General features: G+C 42.7%; 1 protein-coding gene across 2 annotated transcripts in view; it reads left to right on the top strand.

Moving 5' to 3' along the window:
• The window catches only part of ESRRG (estrogen related receptor gamma), a 501,516-nt gene that overhangs the window by 7,424 nt on the left and 471,006 nt on the right, over positions 1-23,086 (top strand). For both annotated transcript variants that reach the window (XM_060754264.2, XM_060754260.2), the window contains exon 2: positions 6,284-6,440. In XM_060754264.2, the coding sequence (XP_060610247.1) occupies positions 6,439-6,440 (2 nt within the window). In that variant the 5' untranslated portion in view covers positions 6,284-6,438. The remainder of the gene's footprint in view (positions 1-6,283; positions 6,441-23,086) is intronic.

Below are 23,086 nucleotides of genomic sequence, written 5' to 3'. Positions count from 1 at the left end.
CTCCCACCATTCCTAACAGCCTCAGGCCCTTTCCTTTTCCCCCTCAGCCACTTAAGCTTGGGCCCCCCTTCCAGGTGTTTTGGACTCCAATTCCCACCATTCCTGATAGCCTCAGACCCCTCAGCCTCTTAAGTGGCTGAGGGGGGAAAGGAAAGGGCCCAAGGCTGTTAGGAATGGTGGGAGTTGAAGTCCAAAACACACAGAAGGCCCACGTTTGCCCATGCCTGCTATAGACTGAAGGCTAGCAGAATTTTTGCTCAAAAATTCTGATTTTCCCTGATGCTACTGAGTCAGAAATTGAGAACATTAAATTTAAATCACTGAAACTTTCTTCTCCACTTTCAGCTTTGATAGGCATATTGCACAGGATGATTTCATTTCTTGACCAGCACATTCTACACATCTTGTAGCCAAGATGAGCAGTCAAACAGATAGAACATGTTGTAAGCAGCACAGCTATCTACATTGATTGTGTGGCACAACATTTCATTGAGTTAATGTCTTCTATATCTGATAGTATCCTATACAAGAGTGATTCCATACTCAGCACTGTGTCTCTCAAATTCTTTGCTTGGAAGAAAGAGAAGGGGAAATTATTATTATTTGAAACACAACAAGGTGAGTCCACAGCAGACAAGATCACTCTGCTGGTTGTTGTATTGGATCACATGTTGGACACTTCCCAAGTGTCTAGGACTGTTTAATGTATTGGCGAATAATGCGTGCAGACCCCAGTAAGGTGGCCGTCTGCAGCTGGAAGATGGTAATTTTGTGAGCCCCGATTGTGTTTAAGTGCAGGCCAAGGTCTTTAGGCACTGCACCCAGTGTGCCGATCACCACTGGGACCACCTTGACTGCCTTGTGCTAGAGTCTTTGCAGTTTGATCTTTAGATCTTCATATTATGTCAGCTTATTATTATCACTCTGCGAATAATGTGTAGCAGATCCCAGTAGGGTGGCCTTCTGCAGCTGACAAATGGTAATCCTGTCAGTGCCGATTGTGTTTAAGTTGCAGGCCAAGGTCTTTAGGCACTGCACCCAGTGTGCCAGAGACCACTGGGATCACCTTTACTGGTTTGTGCCAGAGATAATGATGATGACGATGACGATTATTATTATTATTAATGAAAAGAAGCAAGGGGGAAGCAGCCAAATGTCCCAATTATTTTGGTTGTAAATAAGCAGTTGTTTATAAATACAATAATACCAGCTTCTCTGTGATCAACATAAAAGACCTCCCAACCACAGCTTTAGATCTTTGCCTACTTTAATTCAATTAAGGAAAACGTGTAGGCATCTTTCCTCTTTATATGCTACTTATAAGATTGAGCAGAAGAACATTTCATACTTCCAATTTTTAAAATTTTTATTTTTTAACTCCTGACAAGTAACTGACAGGCCTTCTGTTGTGGGTGCTTTGAATGTGATTTTCCTGCTTCTTGGCAGGGGGTGGGACTGGATGGTCCACAAATCCTCTTCCAATTCTATGATTCTAGGACTGCAGCTTTGAAGTAGTTCAGGCTGCTGAATGCAACAGACATGATTAAGGCTCAATCCCTTTCTCAAATTTCCTATTATATCTATTCTATGCATCTTTCATTCTATCCTGGTTTCCAATAAGGGTTACAGCAAGCTGGCAGTCAAATATGCAGAACCTATATATAAGTTATATTCGGTGAATGAGTCACACAAGCTCATGTTATAACCTCAGGAGGTTACATAAGTTTCTATAAGCACCAAGGTGCCCTTTTTACTTGAAGCTTCTGAAATAAGGTTGGGCAATGGGTTGTTGTGAGTTTTCCGGGCTGTGTGGCCATGTTCCAGAAGCATTCTCTCCTGACGTTTCGCCTGCATTTATGGCAGGCATCCTCATAGATGCAGGTGAAAGGTCAGGAGTGAATGCTTCTGGAACATGGCCATGAAGCCCCGAAAACTCACAAGAGCCCAGTGATTCCTGCCATGAAAGCCTTCGACAATACAAGGTTGGGCAATAATTAAAGGGGGGAAAGGTGCAACAATAGGAAAACATTGGAGAAGGATAAAAATAGGGGGGAAAGTCTGAAAGAAGTATAAGTAACACAGGACAAGTCAGAGGGGGAAAAGTGGGGAGAGAAAAAGAAACAGAGAGGGAAGAGGGGTGAAATAAAAATAAACAACAGGACTTTTGTTTATTTATGTCTCTATGGCAGGCATCTATGGATGCTTGGCATAGATGTGGGTGAAACGTCAGGAGAGAATGCTTCTGGAACAGCAAACTTCGGCCCTCCAAGTGTTTTGGACTTCAACTCCCACAATTCCTAACAGCCTACCGGCTGTTAGGAATTGTGGGAGTTGAAGTCCAAAACACTTGGAGGGCCGAAGTTTGCCCATGCCTGTTCTGGAACATGGCCATACAGCCCGGAAAACTCACAGCAACCCAGCTGTTAGGAATTGGCTGCTATGAGTTGTTAGGCTGTTGGGAATTGTGGGAGTTGAAGTCCAAAACACTTGGAGGGCCGAAGTTTGTCCATGCTTGTTCTGGAACATGGCCATACAGCCTGCAAAACTCACAGCAACCCACTGATTCCGGTCATGAAAGCCTTCGACAACAACACGACTTTTCACAGATGCAAAGACTTGCAAAGGGAAGTTGTTTCCTCCGGTGTACTTTGTCAGTGAGTTTGCCAGTCCTTTTGGGGAGAGGGTTCACTTTAGGGGAGTCTCTCAGGGGGTTGGCTTATAGCTAACTACAGGCTTTGAGTCTCAAAGCCCTGCTGCACAAGAAAGAGCGGGCATTACCCGGAAACCCGGTGTCCCCTGATATCTATGCCATCCCCAAGTGCTTCCCTGCCCTTGCCGAAGCCAAACAGTGGCCAGCTCCGCTCAGTCCTCGCAAATTGATAGGCGCCTGTGTGGAGCGAATGGGCAACATCTGCTCGGGAAAGTCTCCCAGACGCGGAAGCCTTTCTGGAGACAGGTCCGCCCTCCCTCCGCAGCCTGGCATCCGGGACAGCAAGGCTACCTGTCTGGGCAGAAGAGAAGGCCCTTCTCGTAGGGCTCGGGATCCTTGGCAAGGGGCAGGTCTGCCGCTCAAAGGAAGCCACTCTCTTCCTGGCTGGAGGAAACAATGGCCTCGAGGGCGAGCAGAGGCTGTGCTGGAGAGGAGGAAGCCCCCCACTTGCCAATACCTCTGGCACTGTGGGCGAAAGAGCAATGGAGAGGGCAGGAAAGGGTTCCTTCCCCTCCCTTCTAAGAATGTATATGATTGTTGTGTATATGATTGGGTTGTTGTAGGTTTTGGGGGCTGTATGGTCATGTTCTAGAACAGCGTTTCTCAGCCTGGGGTTCGGGACCCCTGGAAAGGTCGCAAGAGGGTGTCAGAGGGGTCTCCAAAGAACTTCTGAAAACACATTATTTTCTGGTGGTCGTGGGAGTTCTAGTGTGGGAAGTTTGGCCCAATTCTATCATTGGTTAGGCTCAGAATGCTCTTTGATTGTAGGTGAACTTTTTGTGGTCCCTCACAATTGCAACCCGTGTGGGTGTCTCTTAGTTGGAGCCCTCGCCATTGGAATATATTTATTCAAATTCTTTATTCTTCCGAAGTAGAAGACTTTTTTTTATAAAAGAGCCAGACTGGGTGGAAGGGCAAAAGTAATTGACTGAACTTTGGAAGTTATGCTTGCGTGTCTTTGGAAGCAGAATTAATAACCGGGATCCCAAAATATTGATGTTTTGCTTGGAAGATGAGTGGGATCTGAGATAGAATTTGTAACATATATGTTTTTTTTCTCGTGTCAGGAGATTTGAGAAACTGCAAGTCACTTCTGGTGTGAGAGAATTGGCCGTCTGCAAGGACGTTGCCCAGAGGAAACATGGATGTCTGGTGTTTTATCATTCTTGTGGGAGGCTTCTCACATGTCCCCGCATTGGGAGCTGGAGCTAACAGAGGGAGCTCAACCTTAATTCAAACCGTTATATGACTTTTTTCCCCTCGTGTCAGGAGACTTGAGGGACTGCAAGTCCCTGAAAGTCCCTTCTGGTGTGAGAGCATTGGCCATCTGCAGGGACGTTGCCCAGGGGACACATGGATGTCTGATGTTTTACTATCCTTGTTGGAGGCTTTTCTCATGTTCCCGTATGGGGAGCTGGAGCTGACAGAGGGAGCTCAACCCACATTCCAACCGCTGACCTATTGGCCCTGCTTGTGCCGCAGCCAGAAAAAAAATTCGGGAGGGGTTGAAATTTGGGGGGGGGGGGGGTGTTGAAAATGTCGTGGGGGGGAGTTGAAACCTGCCTCCTAGTTCACGCTGAAGAAGCAAAGAGCACAGCAGAGGGCAGAGCAGCCTTCCATAGCCTGCAGCTCTGCCCCTGTCAACCACCTCCACCAAGTCTGGCCTCCTTAATGAGAGCATTCAACACACACACACCCAACTTGGTTGCTTCACTACATCAGTTATTGCTGCAAGTAATGACAGTGTGAATAAATTGTCAATATTTGCCTGAGATAGTGCTTGCAGTTCTGGAGGGACTCTTAATTTTTTGCATCTCATAGACTTTTTGCTTAACCAGTTAAAATTCATGAGTAAACCAGGTTTTTAAAAAAATCTGAAACATTTCGGGGGGGGGGGTTGAACCCCTAAACCTCCCCCCCCCCCCCCCACAGGCCTGGGCACAAGGGTTTAACCCATTGCGCCACCAGGGCCTCCATAACATATATGATGATATATATACATACTTCCATACACATAGTAGTTTTGGTTGGCCTTTCTAGTATCTCTCCAAATATATATTTACTAATCTATAAACATTATTACATATCTAGGTATAATGAGGGGGTAACTGAAAAGCGGTTCAAAGTATTATCCAAGTAGAAGTCCTTCAATGCATTAGACCTGGATTTGTGAAAGCAAGGCTCTGATGATGCCTGCCATAGATATGGGCGAAACGTCAGGAGAAAATGCTTCTGGAACATGGCCACACAGTCCGGAAAACTCAGAGCAACCCAAGGTTCATGTTGCCAGCAGCGTTGGTCAAAACACTCTCCATTTTCAAACCGGATTCATAGGAAGCTCCTTTGCGGGGCTGATGGATATTCCAGACCAACAGGGCTATGTCTTTGTCCCAGAAAGGTTATATTGTGGTCCAGTGGTCTTAACGTTTGTCCTCAAAGTCCAGACTTTCTTAGGAGGCTTAAGCAATATCCAAAATCCACTACAGCGCGGTAACTTGGCCATGTTCCAGAAGCATTCTCTCCTGAGGTTTCTCCTACATCTATGGCAGGCATCCTCAGAGGTTTCCAACAGACCTCACAACCTCTGATGATGCCTGCTATAGATGTGGGCAAAACGTCAGGAAAGAATGCTTCTGGAACATGGCCACACAGTCCGGAAAACTCACAGCAACCCAGGGATTCCGGCCATGAAAGCCTTCGACAACACAGCGGTAACTTTACAGGCCAACCAAATGGACCAAAGATCTCTTGCAAGCTTCTGAGGTCCCTTCCACACAGCTGAATAGAATCCAACATTATCTGCTTTGAACTGGAATATATGGCAGTGTGGACTCAGATAACTCAGTTCAAAGCGGATATTGTGCGATTTCCGAAGGCTTTCATGGCCGGAATCACTGGTTGCAGTGGATTAAACCCTTATGCCGGCAGGACTGATGACCGACAGGTCGCAGGTTCGATTCCGGGGAGAGTGCTGATGAGCTCCCTCTGTCAGCTCCAGCTCCCCATGCGGGGGCATGGGAGAAGTCTCCCACAAGGATAGTAAAAAATTAAAACATCCGGGCAACGTCCCTTGGGCTACGTCCTTGCAGACGACCAATTCTCTCAAACCAGAAGCGACTTGCAGTTTCTCCAGTCGCTCCTGACACGGAAAAATGATCCCTGGGTTGTTGTAAGTTTTTCAACACACTGTGTAGTTCTTTCCCATTGCCACTCAGCCTTTACAACTTCTGGCTACTGTCATTAGTACCAAGTATGCTCGGTGTCCTTCTGCTTGCGGAGAGCGTGGTGCAGACAGTCAGCCAAAGGCAAGGCGTGTGTCTGTCCAGGAGGGGAAGAGCCCGGACTCCCTCGCAACCCTCCACAAACACCCACGCATGTATGTTATGCCCCCGCAACTTCCAGCCCTGGCAACTGCTCGGTAAGGGGGTTAATCTTCCAAAGGGGAAGGGGGTGGTCAGGGGTGGGTGTCCCTCTCCAAAATTACGCCTTCTCCTCTCATTTGTTCCCTGATTCCGTCGAAAAAAGGTGGCTATTTATAGGCGACTCTCCCGTGTTTTGTTCCCTTTCGCAAAGTGACCGGGGCTGCCGCTTTTGATCCGCTTCTTCGCCGCGGCAGCTGCTGAGAGGAGCGACCCGAAACCGGCTCAGAGGAGGAGGAAGAGGAGGAAGAGGAAGGTCCATCTGCGGGGTCCCAACCGAGTGCCAGGAAGCCCACGCGTCACGGAGCCATGTGAGTCCCTGCCCACCAGCGATCACCCTCCGCGCCGTCTCCTTCCCTGCCTTCCCTGATTTGCAACTTACACACCCGCGCGGTTTCTGTCTTTCTCGCCTAGTGGAAATCTCGCCACAAAAGGAAATGTAGGAGGAAGGGAAGGGGAAAGAGAGTGGGTGAAGGGTGGGTGAGACGGGGAAAGGAGACGAGAAGATTTGCTCTTTTTTCCGCGTCAGGAGCGACTTAAGAAACTGCAAGTCGTTTCTGGTGTGAGAGAATTGGTTATCTGCAAGGACGCCCGGAAGGCTTCCCTCATGTCCCCGCACGGGGAGCTGGAGCAGACAGAGGGAGCTCATCCGCGAACCTATTGGTCAGCAGTCCCGCCGGCACAAGGACTGCCGGGGGCTCCACACGAGTTGCTGAAGGCAAGGCATGCCTTGTCCCCATGTGGACTTTGCAGCCAAACCATTGCTATCTCTTTCTTTCTTTCTTCCTTTCTTTCTTTCCTATCTTCCTTCCTTCTTTCCTTTCCTTTCCTTTTCGCTTTCTCTTTCTTTCTTTTATCTTTCTTTCCTTTCCTTTTCTTTCCTCTTCCTTCCTTCCTTCCTTCCTTCCTTATCTACCTACCTACCTACCTACCTACCTCTACCAACCTATCTATCTATCTATCTATCTATCTATCTATCTATCTATCTATCTATCTATCTATCTCTCTCCTTCCTCCAAAGTCTGCTCCTTTGAAAAGCTTTTTAGGGTCCCCTCTGGGCCTCCAGGAGTGGGGCGGCTCCGAATGGATAATATCCCTCGGAAGGAAGGCTGAGAGTGGGCAAAGGAAGCTCTGAGAGAGGAAAGCTGTTTCCTGGGGCGAGCAAACAGACCACAAAGATTCGACCAAGGAGGAAGTTCATTTTCTCTGACAAAGAGACCGGGGGGGGGGGGGGGGGGATGAAGGGGAGGGAATGTGTCCCAGTTTATTTTCCTCCGCTCTTCTCCTTCCCAATACGTTAAATGACAGGTTGCGCCGGGTGAGAGAGAGATGCAACTCTCGCCGCCGGTGTGTTGCCTGGATGGCACCTTTCCACTCGCGAGGAGACACTTTTCTGAGGGACAGGGAGTGTATTGAGTGTATTAAGGCTCCGATCCCACTTCCAAGTACCATGTCATGCAGGGAAAACTTAGGCACTGTTATTCCCATTGCCAAGTAATGTATTGCTTCCCAGGCTTTCCCAGTCACAGTGAAGTCAACGCCTCACTTGCATCCAAGTTGTGCGTTCAAAGGCAGGGGAAAAGGAGCTGATGCAAATAACCATCCCGAATAATGTGCTGCTTGCCTTGCTCGCCTTCGACTCACTGCGAGGAGACAGGGTGTCTTACCTAATACAATACTGAGTGTATTAGGGGCTCTGATCCCACTTCCAAGTGCCATGCCATGCAACAAGGGCAGAGGGGGCATCCTGCCCCGGCTGTCACCTCTTCGGCTCAGCAGAGGAAGCCAAAGGCGCCCAGCAAGTGGCGTTGAGTGCGCGCTTGAGAGTTGCTTTGCTTTCCCTCCTTGCAAAGTTCAGGCAGAGTTAAAAGCAAGAGGAGAGAGGGAAGGAGGGAGGGAGGGGGCTTGCTGGGAGTCGTCTTTCTTGGTGCCAGGCTCCCGGGATGGGTTGGAGGCAATGGGCACCGGGCAGCAGGCGGGGAGGAGGCGGAGGGCTTGCCGATGCCATGCATGCTGGGCACATAGCTGAGGGGACAGCGCAGGCCCGGAAAATAGCAGCAGGAACTCGCAGGGACCGGGTGCTCGGACTTTGCTGCCTCGTGTGGAAAAAGTGACTGGGATCCAGGGCCATTTATAGGCGACAGTCCGGCCTCCTTTCCAGCGGGAGCAGAAAGTAGAGTAGAGCAAAGAGAGAGAGAGAGAGAGAGAGAATTGCACCTCGCCTTGCCCTGCTCTCTCTGTCCTCACTTGGCTGGGAGACACGAAGCCTGGTTTCCGCTGACCCGTTGGATTGGAGGTGGCAGGCTGGGCAAGGAGGCCGGAGAAAGTTTTCCTTCTCAGTGCCAAACACCGGGAAAAGGGGGTGGGGGTGGGCTTCCAGTGAGCCAAAACAGACAATAGACCACAGAACCAGAAATGAAGGAGCCTCCAAAAAGATACTCCTTTCTGCTATAGGATACAGTTTACTCCAGTCCCATTAAACAAACTCTTTCAGACCCAAGAAATAAAACAAGGCCTTTCTTTGACTCGCCCTTATGAGGACCCCACACTGATGATCATATCTCAATTTCTGGTGGGAGAGGCAGAAGAGCAGAAGAGTGTGGGGTAAGAAAATAGAAAGTCAGAGAAAGGATTGACAGAAAAATCTCCAACTTTGTTTTTACAGTTGTTTACCACCACCACTACTACTAATATACTAATAATAATCTTTATTGCCTCACAACCTCTGAGGATGCTTTCCATAGATGTAGGTGAAACGTCAGGAGAGAATGCTTCTAAAACATGGCCATATAGCCTGAAAACCCTACAACAACCCAATAATAAACTTCATTTATACGCCACCACCATCTCCCCAAGGGGACTCAGGGCGGCTAACAAAAGGCCAAGCCCAAAAAATTACATTGAGGCAAAATAAAATACAAAGTTGGAGATTTTCTTTCAATCCTTTCTCTGACTTTCTATTTTCTTACCATGCACACATATAGCTAACATTAAAATATAGCTAAATACAAATATAGCTAAAATTAAAAGTATAGGAAAATGCTATCTTCAAAAACATATAGGGAAGGAAGTTATGGGAGAGCATCTTCCCCAGGTTATGGGAAGAATCATGTCATTGATAACAGTGCAAATTAAGCCACCTGATGTGTTCAACCATTAGGGTTTTTTCCCCTCTCTAGTGTTCCAGGAACTGGCATTATACTTGTCCTCATTTATTGGTTGTTTACTTTCTTTCCTGGAAACTTGGTGCAGATTAGCATTAGTCCCTATGTACTGTTTATTTGAAGAATACTGTTTTAGACAACAGAGGGGGAAAAAACCAAGACTTGTGAATGCTTCCCACTATGAATCCCCAGCAATTGTCAATGACTTCTTGAACACAAATAACCTATGAGAGTATCAAAATCTCTGTTCCTAGGATTGTGCTGTGGGTTCTTTGAAGTTTTTACTTTATTTATAGACATATCTCTACAGTAGCTTATGCCATGCTCAAACATGATTTAGGTGTTGGTCCAGGTTTACAGTAAATAGATGAAATGAGAAATAAGTTCATTTTGGGGATACATGTTTTGCTGCTGTGCTACACGCTTGCTTCCAAAATTCAAGACTATATTGGCTTATTTGGCACTTTAGCTTTTAATCAATTGTTTAATTAATATTTTTAATATTTTAATGTATTGCTGATTTTTAATTGTTTTTATGATGTCGGCATCCTATGATGCTTTTGTGAGGCTGCCCTGAGTCCCCTGAGTGCTTTACATTTGAGATGACATTGGGCAATATGCAAGTAAGACAACAAGGCTTATATATATGTGAGGGCTGATGGCATACTCAAATACTCACTTGTTAGTACAGCTGTCAAGTGAAGATACGGATGGTCATGGTGATAATGACTACTACATATTCTGAGAGGGTGGATGAGCAAATGATCTTCAATGAGTAATGATGGGATCCTAAAAGTTATGGTTATGGGAAGGACATAGTCAAAGGACATTCATTTTATACAGCTGTCCAGAGCTCTTTCAATGGGTTTGTTTCAACAGCTCTTCTTTAGTCCTGCCAACACTTCCCTCCATTCCTATCAAATTCTTTCTCCAAGAACAATAGCATCACTTTAGAATTGCCTTGCATCAGTCACTTGCTGAAGGAGCCGCAGTGGTGCAATGGGTTAAACCCTTGTGGCAGCTGAACTACGCACCTGAAGGTTGTGGTTCGAATCCACGAGTTGGGGTGAGCTCCTGTATGTCAGCTCCAGCTTTACATGTGGTGACATGAGAGAAGCCTCTAACAGGCTTCTCTCATGTCATGATAAAAAAGTCACTTGCTTCAATAAAGCTTGTCTTTCCCCACTCCACCCCACTTCCAAATGATTTCTATCATTCCATTTCTCATATAATCTCCAGCTGTTTTATTTTTTATTTTCTTCTAAACCATCCTTTTATCCATCCCCATCCATGGGGCATCTCCGTCCTGATGTAAAAGGCAGCTTTGGATAAAGAACTATACCTTTTTTTTTTTTGGAGAGGGTCAACTATGGCAAATGGGTTGCTATCAATTTTACCCATTGGCTGGTATTTGCAGAGAGAGAGCAAATTGCTATTTCCACTCCTTATCATTCAAATATATTTAAATATGAAGACTCACAGAAGCACAATGTGTACATAGAGATGTTCTCCATATGTTCACTGTAGCTTTTGCATGTGTTTGTGTGTGTATGCCTTTAAGTTGACTGTTGACTTATGGTGATCTCATGAATTTCAAAATGTTTTCTTAGACAAGGAATGTTTATTAGTTCCTTCTTCTGAAAAATAGTCTATAGTACCCAGAAGTTATTGGTGCTCTCCCATCCTGGTACTAACTCGGGCTGCCTCTGTTTTTAGTTTCCAAGATCAGATGGGATCTGGTACCTTTGTCATTTAGACTCTTAATCCCAAGTAAACATAGATAGTACACAATCTTTACTACTCCCTCTTTTTTGTGCTTCATATTTTTTGACAGATTTATAATGCCTGAGGAGGCTCTATTACATAGGGATATTGTTTATGCAATTTTGTCAAATCATTTCAGGGGTGACTTAGCCCTCACCCCTCAGCCTAGTCCTAGGAGGTTAAAGCCACAACTCTTCCTCCCCTTTTTTTGAAGTTGAGGCTTTTGGGGAAATAATTTTCATCAGAGTGGGGAGAGTCAGTGTTAAGTCCAATTTTTCTGATCCTCATCTGTTCTCTACATGGGCTGATTCGTTATATATTGGCTGTAAAAGATGCATCTACAAATGGACATGGTTGCTTGGCCCTTGCTGCTTCTTTAGAAGTCCAATAAACTCTAGCTTCATTTTGTAACTTCTGAAATTGCATGCCAAAGTTTTGCACTCTCATTGATAAAGGCATATACATAAACATTTTCATAACATCACTTTTCAGGTATATTAGGATTTCTTGGCATAGAATTTTAAAACGTAGCTAGACTTTGTATAGAGTTTTCTACCACATACAACTGCAAAGGCAATGCATAACAGATCTGCAATGAGACTAGCTTCATCAGCAAATTGAGACAATTTATGTCGTGCCTTCAAAAGAATGACCTAGGTCAGGCCCATAGCCAGGATTTTGATTGGGGGGGGGGGGGGCTGAGTCTGGGTGAAAGAGGTCTACCCTAGCAAACCTTTTGTATAGTTACCCCAATACCCCCATGCATATGGGATATATTGAGTATGGTGATCAGATCATGATATGGATAAACATAAGTTTAAATAATGCACCAGTAAGGCCTTCTCGCGGACCACCATGAGAATTTGGGGAGGGGGATGAAGCCCCTCAAGCCCCCCCCCCCCGGGCTACATGCCTGACCTAGGTGGAAAGGCAGTAGGTGCATTAGCTTTATTCTTATCTATAATATCTTATTCAGATATGAAAAACAATTTCAGATTTTTAAAAAACTGTCATTATTTTGGTTGGCAAGGGGAAAAATGATAGTCTTGTTCAATTTAAAAATGTTCAGAAAATAATTCCTGCTATATTATTTGCTGTTGTTCTATGTATAGGTCAACAAGCATATACATGGCAGGGCATTTCCACTGAGGGGGGGGGGGATTACTTTCCCTCTGTTAAGTAGGTATGTGGGAGGAGGGCAAAATGAGGTCATTGGTCCCCAATAAAACTATTGTCCCACAATTTTTTTCTGGAGTCCCTAAATTTCTAGCATTGTAGTAACTCAAATTTTCAGTTGGACATTTAAAATACAGTTTGCACAAAAAAAGAGAAAGAGAAACCAAAGTTATCGAATGTAATACAAGTTCGGTATTACATTAAGAAGACCACCTATTTTTAAATAATTAAAAAGACAGAAGTGGAGGAGCTTTTTATATTTCAGGATCAAATCTTTTCTTTGTTTTGAAAATAAACATAGTTGAAACTATTTTTAACATAAGAATTCAAACTACTTTCCTGCATTGATGTCATTTTCAAAACTGAGCATTTTTAGTTTTACTTTTAATTATTACTGGTTACATAAAATGTCAGTGTTAAATGAGAGAGGAACATTTTACTTTCAAACAATTTTAGTGTTTCAGCCTAGCATAGGTGCTTGCAAGTAATGGTGCTACAGGTTACAGTTTACACTAAATTAGTGCGCAAAATTGGTGGGAACTACAATGGAACGACGTGCATGTGTATATATGTGCCTGTTGACTTGTGTTAATCCTATACATTTCATAGAGTTTTGTTTGGCAAGCAGTACTCAGAGGTGGTTTTGCCCGATTCTTTGTCTGAAATATAATCTGCAGCATCTGGTGTTCATTTATGGTACTAACCACTAGTACTAACCAGAACTGATCCTTCTTAGCTTTCAAGGGTGGATGGGATCTGACAGCTTTATAGCAGCCTTAATACATTTTCCACATTTGGATCTACAACCACATTTTTGTATGCATCAATATGATATGTTTGCATCAGCATTGAATGCTTGCTATATTATCTTGGAAGCCGCCCTGAGTCCCCTCAGGGAGCAAGGGCGGGTTAAAAATGAAGATGATGATGATGATGATTATTATTATTATTATGAATGTACCAATGGTTTAAATAGAATGCAATTTGATTTTTTCTTCTGTCCAATGCTGTGTTAAGAATACCTGTCCTGTGCTTCTGTAGAAGATTCTTTTATCCTATGCTATGTTAAAAACATTCAGAAATAGTTCAAATAACTTTATAAATAAAAAGAGTTTTAAAGATTTTATTATAAATACAGAATAGAGCATTTTAAAATATAATAACTAGTAAAATTATCTAGAAATACGTTGTTATTGTTGCTGTTGTTGTCATATACCTTCATGTAATTCCTGACTTATGCCAACACTAAGACAAACCTATCTTGGCAAGATTTGTTTAGAAGTGGGTTGCCATTGCCTTTGTTTGAGATTGAGAGAATATGACTTGCCGAATTCCTAAGATCATCCAGTAGGTTTCCATGGCCAAGTGGAGATTCAAGCACATGTCTCCAGAGTCCTAATCTAATATCCAAATCACTGCACCATCTTGGCTACCTAATTTTTTTAATTATAATTGTTTATTAGTAAAAGTAGATGCAAGTCATCACTTGATATCTGAACCATTTTCAGGATTAAAGATAAGATTTGCTAGCTTTTAATGGGGAAAACAGGTATTCATTTGCAAAACAAAATTCAGTCAGATCTCCAGGTTTCTGAACATACACAACTCAATATGCTCTGAACTGTCAAATCTGAAACTGCACTCACTGTAGAGTACTTCAACAGAGCCCCTGTTTTTCTTCTTTCCCTTCCAAACATGCACTCTACAGTAAATACTTTATGGATAGCCTTTATTGCTTTGACCTCTTTAACTTATTTGAAACATCATTTGTATTGTGACATGGATTTCCTGTGATGGGTATAACTTTTTTATTCATCTCAAGACTTTAATAAATCAGAGAATAAAACCATAAATGACAGCAACAGCACAAATGTTCCAGTTAGGAAGAAACTAAGGCTAAGATTGAGACGTCTGTATCTCACTGTCTCTCCACACATCCTTATATGAGATAAAGCATCTCTTGCATCTTGAACTGAATGTGATACAATTATGTTATCCCTGGGTTTTTTTTTACCCAAGGAGGTGATTATAATGTGTCTAAATTTGGTTGTCATGAGAGAAGAAGTATGTCTTGTGCACATTATTTCCATGTGTGAGTGCGTTACTGGGGGGATATGCATATCTCACTTTTCTCTACTACCTTTTTCTTATTTTCTACCATCTAGTTAAGTTTGGTTTATGATGACCCTATGATTGAGAGGTCTGCAGATTTCCTTATCATCAACAGCCTTGGTCAGACCTTACAGATTTATGGATATGGATTCCTGATTGCATCTAACCATCTGTATTGTTGTTCATTTGTTCAGTCGCTTATGTTGTTCATTTGTTCAGTCACTTTGTGACCTCATGGACCAGCACACGCCAGAGCTCCTTGTTGGCTATCACCACCCCCAGCTCCTTCAAGGTCAAGCCAGTCACTTCAAGGATACCATCCATTCATCTTGCCCTTGGTCAGCCCCTCTTCCTTTTTCCTTCCATTTGTCTTCTCTAAGGTTTCCCGTCTTCTCAATATGTGGCCAAAATACTTCATCTTTGCCTCTAATATCCTTCCCTCCAATGAGCAGTCAGGCTTTATTTCTTGAAGTATGGACTGGTTGAATCTTCTTGCGGTCCAAGGCACTCTCAGAACTTTCCTCCAACACCACAGTTCAAAAACACCTATCTTCCTTCGCTCAGCCTTCCCTATGGTCCAGCTCTCACATCCGTAGGTGACTACGGGGAATACCATTGCTTTTACTATGCGGATCTTCATTGCCAGTGTGATGTCTCTACTCTTTACTATTTTATCGAGATTGGTCATTGCTCTCCTCCCAAGTGGTAAGCGTCTTCTGATTTCCTGGCTGAAGTCTGCGTCTGCAGTAATCTTTGTACCTAGAAATACAAAGTCTGTCACGACCTCTGCTTTTTCTCCCTCTGTTCGCCAGTTATCGATCAGTCTGGTTGCCATAATCTTGTTTTTTTTTAATGTTTAACTGTCACCCAGCATTTACACTTTCTTCTTTCACCTTGATTAGCAGGCTCCTCAGCTCCTCCTCGCTTTCGGCCATCAAAGTGGTATCATCTGTATATCTAAGGTTGTTAATGTTTCTTCCAGCAATTTTTACCCCAGCCTTGCAATTTTTACCCCTAACCATCTGTACTGTCCATATATACAACTGATATACAAGCAACACTCCATGCCACTTTGGGGAATACAAATTCAGAGCTTGTTTCACTGATTAAGTTGAGAGGAGAACACAAAGGATTCACAAGTCACCTATCTATCTCATAATCTGACTCCCTTTTCATAAAGGGATCATGAACAGGGATGAATACATGACACTAAATAGGGATGATTCAATCACTGCCCTTACCTGTAAAATATATGTGATATGTGTGTACTCAGGTGGAAAAGAATCCTACCTACTCAGAAACAACTCTCCCTATTCCAAGTATTCAGGGAAAGATTGTTGTGTAAATAGAAACAATGATCTTCTCTTGAAACTTCTATAACCACCTAGAAATTAAGAACAAGCATGTGCTCTGCCCTTATACTGCCACTATGACCTGAGAGTTTAACGGTTCTAAAAGGAGGAAATTATCCTCAGAGTTTGCTCAGCAGTACACATTTCTGCCTCCATAGATATATGCAGGCATTAGGGAAGCAAGGAAAAATTCCCCAAAGTGCCTTTCTGGACTATATAAAAAGTCCTACTCCATGCTCCTGATCTAATGTAACCCCTAAACCCCCAATGAAGCTTAACTTTTATTGGCCAACCAAAATACCCTAAAAACCTCATATTAGATAGATTTTAAAGCTTCACTGGGTTCTTCATTAGGCAAAAGATTAGGCCTTAAAAATCCCACACAAGAGAAAGGAAAAAATGGTGTTGGATCCACAAGCCTACATTTTGATATACCTTGTGATGTCAGACTTGGCCACAGTGGTCTATGCTCTTGTTACATCCAGGATAGACTACTGTAACACTCTCTATATGGGGTTGCCTTTGAAGACAGTTCAGAAGCTTCAAATAGTCCAACGAGAGGCAGCCAGGTTAATAACTGGGGTGGCATACAGGGAGCACACAACTCTCATGTTACGTCAGCTCCACTGGCTGCCTGTTTGCTACTGGGCACAATGCAAAGTGCTGGCTTTGGCCTATAAAGCCCTAAAGGGTCACTGGCCCAGTTTACCATGAAAACTAAGATCTTCTGGGGAGGCCCTGCTCTCGGTCCTGACACCATCACAGGTGCATTTGGCAGGGATGAGAGACAGGGCCTACTCAGTGATTCCCCCTCCTCCCTAGTTATGGAACTCCCTTCCTGGAAATATTAGCTCAGCCCCCTCCCTCCTGTCCTTCAGAAGGATGGTGAAGACCTGGGTGTGGGACCCAGCCTTTGGGGCAATGCAATGATGCAATAATAGAATGGTGTCCTGAGATGGTTTTTAAGCAACTGATATTAAAGTGGATATAAGTGATTTTAATATTTGTATATATTAAAATCCTAAATATATAAAAATATTATATATATGTCCCAGTATGGAATGTTTTCCGTATATATGTTGTGCTCCACCCTGAGTCCCCTGCAGGGTGAGAAGGGCAGAATATAAATGTTTAAAATAATAATAAAATAATAAAATAATAATATACAGATGTCCTAAATATTTTATAGCCATATGGTAACTCCTGAGCTAATGAATGAGGATATGGACTTCCAGTTTAATGAAAGGTAAAAATCCTAAAGGAACAAGATATACCTGATCTTGGAAGCTAAGCAGGTTCAGCCTTTGTTAGTTATTGAATGAAAGAGAGCCAATGAATATCAGCCTGCTTTCAGAGGACAAAATGGGGAAAGCCACCTTCAAGTATTCCTTGCCTAAGAGAGCCCTGTGAAAACCATATAAAATTCAAGACTGGTGACAGGTGTGCACATGCACACACATACAGACACAGAACAAAAAAGACAGCAGATAAAAAGAGCATCTGCTTGGCTTCACTATCATGTGGGCAGTACATAATAAAATGTGGCCCAGATAATGCTATTGTTAGTGGATTTGTAATTGGTAAAGCAACTGAACCCAATGGGTGCTCACTAATAGTTCCCCTTTATCCTGGAAAAAAGTGACTAGTGGAGTGCTGCAGGTTTCTGTCCTGGGCCCAGTGCTGTTCAACACCTTTTTAATAACTTGGATGAAGGTTTTTTAGAGGGCATGCTTATCAAGGTTGCAGATGACACCATGGCTGCTCCTGCCTCTTCTTCTCCTTCTCCTTCTCCTTCTCCTCCTTCTCCCTCTCCCTCTCCCCCTTCTCCTCCTTCTCCTTCTCCAGAAGGCACAAGGGTCTTCTATTCAAACTTGCCAGAGGACCTCCCCCTCCCCACACACAAGATGGGTCACACTCTCTCACTATCAATCATAGTGCAATCTCTGTGCTAAAACTAGACCTGAAACTGGATTGAAAAGGATACATTGATAGGAGAAGTAGAGCAGAATGTGATGTGCAAAAAGGAAATTGGATTTTGTATAAAGTAGCAATAAAGAATTCCACTAAGAAATGTGATGGGTGGTTTGACAATTAGATTAATGTGAAAACTCTTAAAATCATTGCAGAGTTCTTGACAGACATGATTACAGAACAAATAAAGAGTTGGAGACTATATATAGTCTGATACATACTGAGAACTAACAAGGAGCAGAGTTCTAACACTACGATGCCATGAAAACCAGAACATGGAAATCACTCGATCTAATCTCTTTCATAATGCAATTCTGATAATAAGTTTGAAGGATGCTAAATGAACATGCACGGTGTTCTTAGGTTCCTTGTTGGAAGGCTACAATGAAAGACTAGTATATAAAATAAGAAATATCACATTGTACTCCCCAAATACAATGATTATTTTTTTTAAAGTAGAAGCTTTCACCACTTCATTAAGTTTTTATTTCCAAAAAAGCATGATCATTAGACATACATTTGAATGATGTGAACTGAAATAATGATGCATACGTACAATTATAATATATTGAAGGCTTTTTAAGGGAACATTTAAAAATCAAGGAAAGCAAATTCATTTCAAATAATATTTACATTAAGAACAAAATGTTATATCTGAAATGCTTACTTACTTACTTAGGCAATCCCTTGTTGTCCAAGTATGATAGCCTTCCAAGTCCAGTGTCTTGGCGGTGGATATGCAGGTGACTGTGGAGCCCTATTCTTGATCTGCATGTTCTTTCACAGAAAAGATATCGGTTTCCAGGTAGAAGGCAGTCCTGGTTAGGGTTGGCTTGACATGCCTTCCTCTTGGTGCATTTCTCCCTTTCACCCTCCATTCATGCCTCTTCAAATTCCACAGCACTACTGGTTGCAGCTGACCTCCAGTTAGAGTGCTCAAGGGCCAGGGCTTCCCAGTTCTTAGTGTCTATGCCATAGTTTTAAAGGTTAGCTGTAAGCCCATCATTAAATCTCTTTTTCTGGCCAACAACATTCTGTTTTCCATTCTTGAGTTGGGAGTATAGTAACTGCTTTGGGAGACGGTGATTGGGCTTTTAGACAATGTGAAAAATTAACAAGTTATACAATAAGATCCCACAATCACAAAACCCATATTCATGGCTTCACCAACCTGCTCATGAGGGAAAATCATCTATGTAGGAATTTACAAGATTCTCCAGGCAATTCCGTGGTATGTTTCCCTTGGAATTTTCTTGGAATTTTCTAGGTTTTCCATAACACTTCAATGATGGGGTGGAAATTGAAGCAATTTGATGCTTTTCAGTTCTAGCTGAGGTTTCAGGCAAATGTGGTCTGGCCAGGAAACTCCAGTCTTTCTGTACTACACAGAACCTTAAAAGAACATTCAATAGCATCCCACTTCAATTATACAATATATGGGTCCGTGTAAACCATGTTCGGATTACTCAAGTCACATATCTCTATTTGTGATAATTTTTCAAATGGATGGCCAATTTTAATAGCCAGCTTGAAACAGTATAACTTTATGTTAAGAAATTGAAAACACAAATGATTATAATGCTCTTTATTATTTAAACTAGGAACCCGAACTACACTGATGTAAGAAACTAAACATGTAAGCACGGGGTCCTCAAACTTTTAAAGCAGAGGGTTGGGTTCACAGTCTTTCAAACTATTGGGGGAGGAGGGGGGCAGACTAAATCATGACTGAATTTCCATGCATACTGCACATATCTTATTTGTAGTGCAAAAAAGAAAAAGAAAAAGAAAAAACAATCCAATATTCAAAATGAAGAACAATTTTAACCAACATGAACTTACCAATATTTCATTGGAATGTATGGGCCTGCTTAGGATTGTTGTTGTTATGTGCCTTCAAGTTGTTTCAGACTTAGGGTGGCACAGTGGGTTAAACCACTGAGCTGCTGAACTTGCTGACCGAAAGGTTGGTGGTTCAAATCCGGGGAGCAGGGTGAGCTCCCACTGTTAGGCCCAGCTTCTGACAACCTAGCAATTTTTAACATGCAAATTTTTAACTCACATGCAAATGTGAGTAGATCAGTATGTACCACTTCTGCGTGAAGGTAACAGTGCTTCATGCAGTCATGCTGGCCACATGACCTTGGAGGTGTCTATGGACAACACTGGCTCTTTGGCTTAGAAATGGAGATGAGCAACCCCCTCCCTCCCCAAGACATGACTAGACTTAATGCCAGGGGAAACCATTACCTTTTTAAGCCTAAAGTTTATGGTGGGTAAATGATCTTGGAGAGCCACATCTGGCCCATGGGCCTTAGTTTGGGGATTCCTGACCTAAATTAAAGCATGTTTACATACAGTTGAATGGTACCATTACAGTCCTAAGCACATTTGCTTAGGATCACAATTTAATTCTTTTAATAATGTAGTAAAGGGCCAGTTAAATCAAACACATAATTAATTCTGAGGATCCGATCTATTCCATTTCTGGCTGGGCATTCAAACTATGAAGTCACTCTCCAAAAACTCTTCAGGTTTCAGACATGATTTTTTATCTCTCTAAGCCCATAAACCAACTTTAGCAAGGCAGGAATGAGAATGAGAAAGGTGTCAGCAATAAATTAAGCACATTACCTCACTTTCTTGCATGTAGCATAATATATTTGTTACTCATTTTAAAAATTACTTACTACCTCATTGTTTTAAAAAGCATAAAAATTAAATATTCTGCACTCATAGCTAGGTTTCCAGTACATTGCGCCCAGAGCTTGAGAAAGTTACTTGTTATTTATAAATGTGTTCCAATCACTTTAAATCAGCAGTGTGTCTTCATACTGTTACTATGGAATAGTAGGATAATTACTTGAATGAAGTTTATGGGAACCTGTTTCACAGCCATTGAGTGCTGCAATACTTTTTACTAAAAGTTCTAGATCTGTTCAAATAAGCATATACAGTATTTCATGTCTATATAATCAATGTTTTAGATTAATAGACCAAGGATCCTGAGCACACATGGGATATTCTGGGAGTTGTAGTCCAACAGCTTTTCTAACAGCCCTTCCAAGGAACAGAATTATAGCAGTTTGATACTGCTTTAGCTGCGGGTCTATCCAGACAGGTCCAAAATGCTGGATCTATATGGGTTTTTACCAGGGGTGCCCAAACAATGCCCACGGTAAAAATGAATTAGTTCAGAATAACCTTGGTTATTTTAAATTAATTAAATATCACGTTAGATCTGAGCCTTCCTGAAAGGCCCAGGTTTAATGGGCTATTGGGCCTGTGGGGACTACCTGCGGTTGATTCCCCATTTGCCATCCCGAACCATTTGGGCTCCTTTTGGGTGCTCATCGCATCCCCCAGGCCCCCATATACCCCCCCCCCCCCCGAAAAAATTACCCGGCCACCGTTATGTTCCTCCTCACACCCTCCTGGCATGAGAAAATTATGTGCCAGAATATGGGGGAGGGGGAGATTTTCCTCTCCTCCCCCCCCCACCCCCCGGGTCTCCTAGTGCATCATTTCCTCATGCCAGGAGGGTGTGAGGAAGAACAAAATTTGCAGCTGGGTAAGTTTTAAAAAATCTTTTTAGGGGATCTTGGGGGCATTCGGGATGGCTGCATGCTATCCTAATCATAATCGGAATGGCATGTAGCTAACCTCTCTGGGAATGCCTGGATTTGTGGGGCTTGTGGGAACTTAAAATCACAACAAAGTTGGTTTTTAAACCCACTGCAGCACAGGTTTAACTCTTGTCTGGAAGCACCCTACCAGGGCTAAATTCCATGGAATACTGAGATGTTTAGTTTGTTGTGGCACCAGAGCTTTCTGAAAGAGGAGGATCAGTGCCTCAGGTCCCATCTACACTGCCACATAAAATTAAGATTGTCTGATTGGATTATCTGGATTATATGGCAGTGTAGATCCAGCCAGAGAAAAACAACAGAACACTTTCTCTAAAGAAACTTGCCAAGAAAACCCCATGACAGAATCACCTTACGGTCACCATAAATCAAGAACAACTGAAGGTACATAACAACAACAAAGAAAACAAAAGGAAAAAGGGAGGAGGTGGAATCCAGGCATGGCTGGAAATTCATTTCTGAATTTGAAAGGTGATTGTTCAAAAATGAAAAACCAAAAGAGCATGGGAAGGGGAATACTAAAATCTGTTTAACATGTAAATTGCAATTCTTAGAGGCCTCCCTCCACACAAAGCCTGTTCAGTTTTAATTTTTGAGCAGAACATGAACAGTTTGTGAAAGGTGAACACCACAAAAATAGCTTGGATAGGTTGGTGGGTAAAGGAAAAAGCTACATTTTGCCTGTCTCTGCCTTAAAATGTGAAATATCTTTTGTATTAAAATGATTATGTGAAAGCTAGAACTTCATTTTACTCTTATTTATTTATCTATTTATTTACAGTATTTATATCCCACCCTTTGCACCCCGCAGGGGACTCAGGACGGATTATATATGGCATATATATGGCAAACATTCAGTGCCATAGACACGCAACAGATATAGAAAGACACACAGAGGCCATTTAACATTGCAACTTCATGAGGATATTCTGGCCATCAGGGGACCTGTTGCTTCACCGTCCATTTGTGACACTGATTGAGTACTTCCTCATTCTTTGCATGTTTGCTGGAGATTTTTATGGCACCGTAAATTAGTTAAATTAACCTCCCCGCATAAGCGGTACCTAAATTTCCTACTTGCCAGATGCAATTGTCTTTCGGGCTGCAAAGATCGACAGTGAGCTACACAATGGTCGGAAGCTCACTCTGACCCGGGCTGGCTTCGAACTCATGACCTTTTGGTCAGTAGTGATCTAATGTAGCAGACTCCCAGTGGGCTGCACCACAGTCCCAGTGCATCTTGCAATCACCTATGTCGAAAAAATCTACCTTACCTCTCTTTATAAGCATAATTTTGTACAGACATTATGGTGGCTTGCTTTATAAAATTTAAAGGTGGAACATATAAGTTTGACTTTTGCACAGAATGCTTATTTCTATAATTGAACAACTTGATTTGTGCTGGGAGAGGATATGAGGGGCAATTAAATATAAAGAGCTTTGGGGCAACCTAGAAGATGTTTTATATATCGACTTAAGTGTGGAAATCCAAGCTATGTTCAGTCCACCTCTATCCATCTCCATGCTCTTTATCAGCTCTTGGTTGGATTCATCTTAGATGGTGCTGCTCTTATTGGTCTTGATTTTCTTTGGTGGAAAAATCTGAAATAGAGATAATTAAAAAATAATAATGTAAAAAGACTCAGCTGACCTTGAGATATTCCTGCTGCTCCTGTTAGTTCACTGAATTCAGCAGCTCTCCAACTGACAGATTAAACTTCCTGACAAATTCCCATCTTTTCTTTCATACATAATTCATTATCATTTTGTT

Source organism: Anolis sagrei, chromosome 1 (assembly GCF_037176765.1).
Source record: "Anolis sagrei isolate rAnoSag1 chromosome 1, rAnoSag1.mat, whole genome shotgun sequence".
NCBI lineage: Eukaryota > Metazoa > Chordata > Lepidosauria > Squamata > Dactyloidae > Anolis > Anolis sagrei.
Note: the sequence above shows the minus strand (reverse complement) of the source record. Positions and strands in the feature narration are given on the sequence as shown.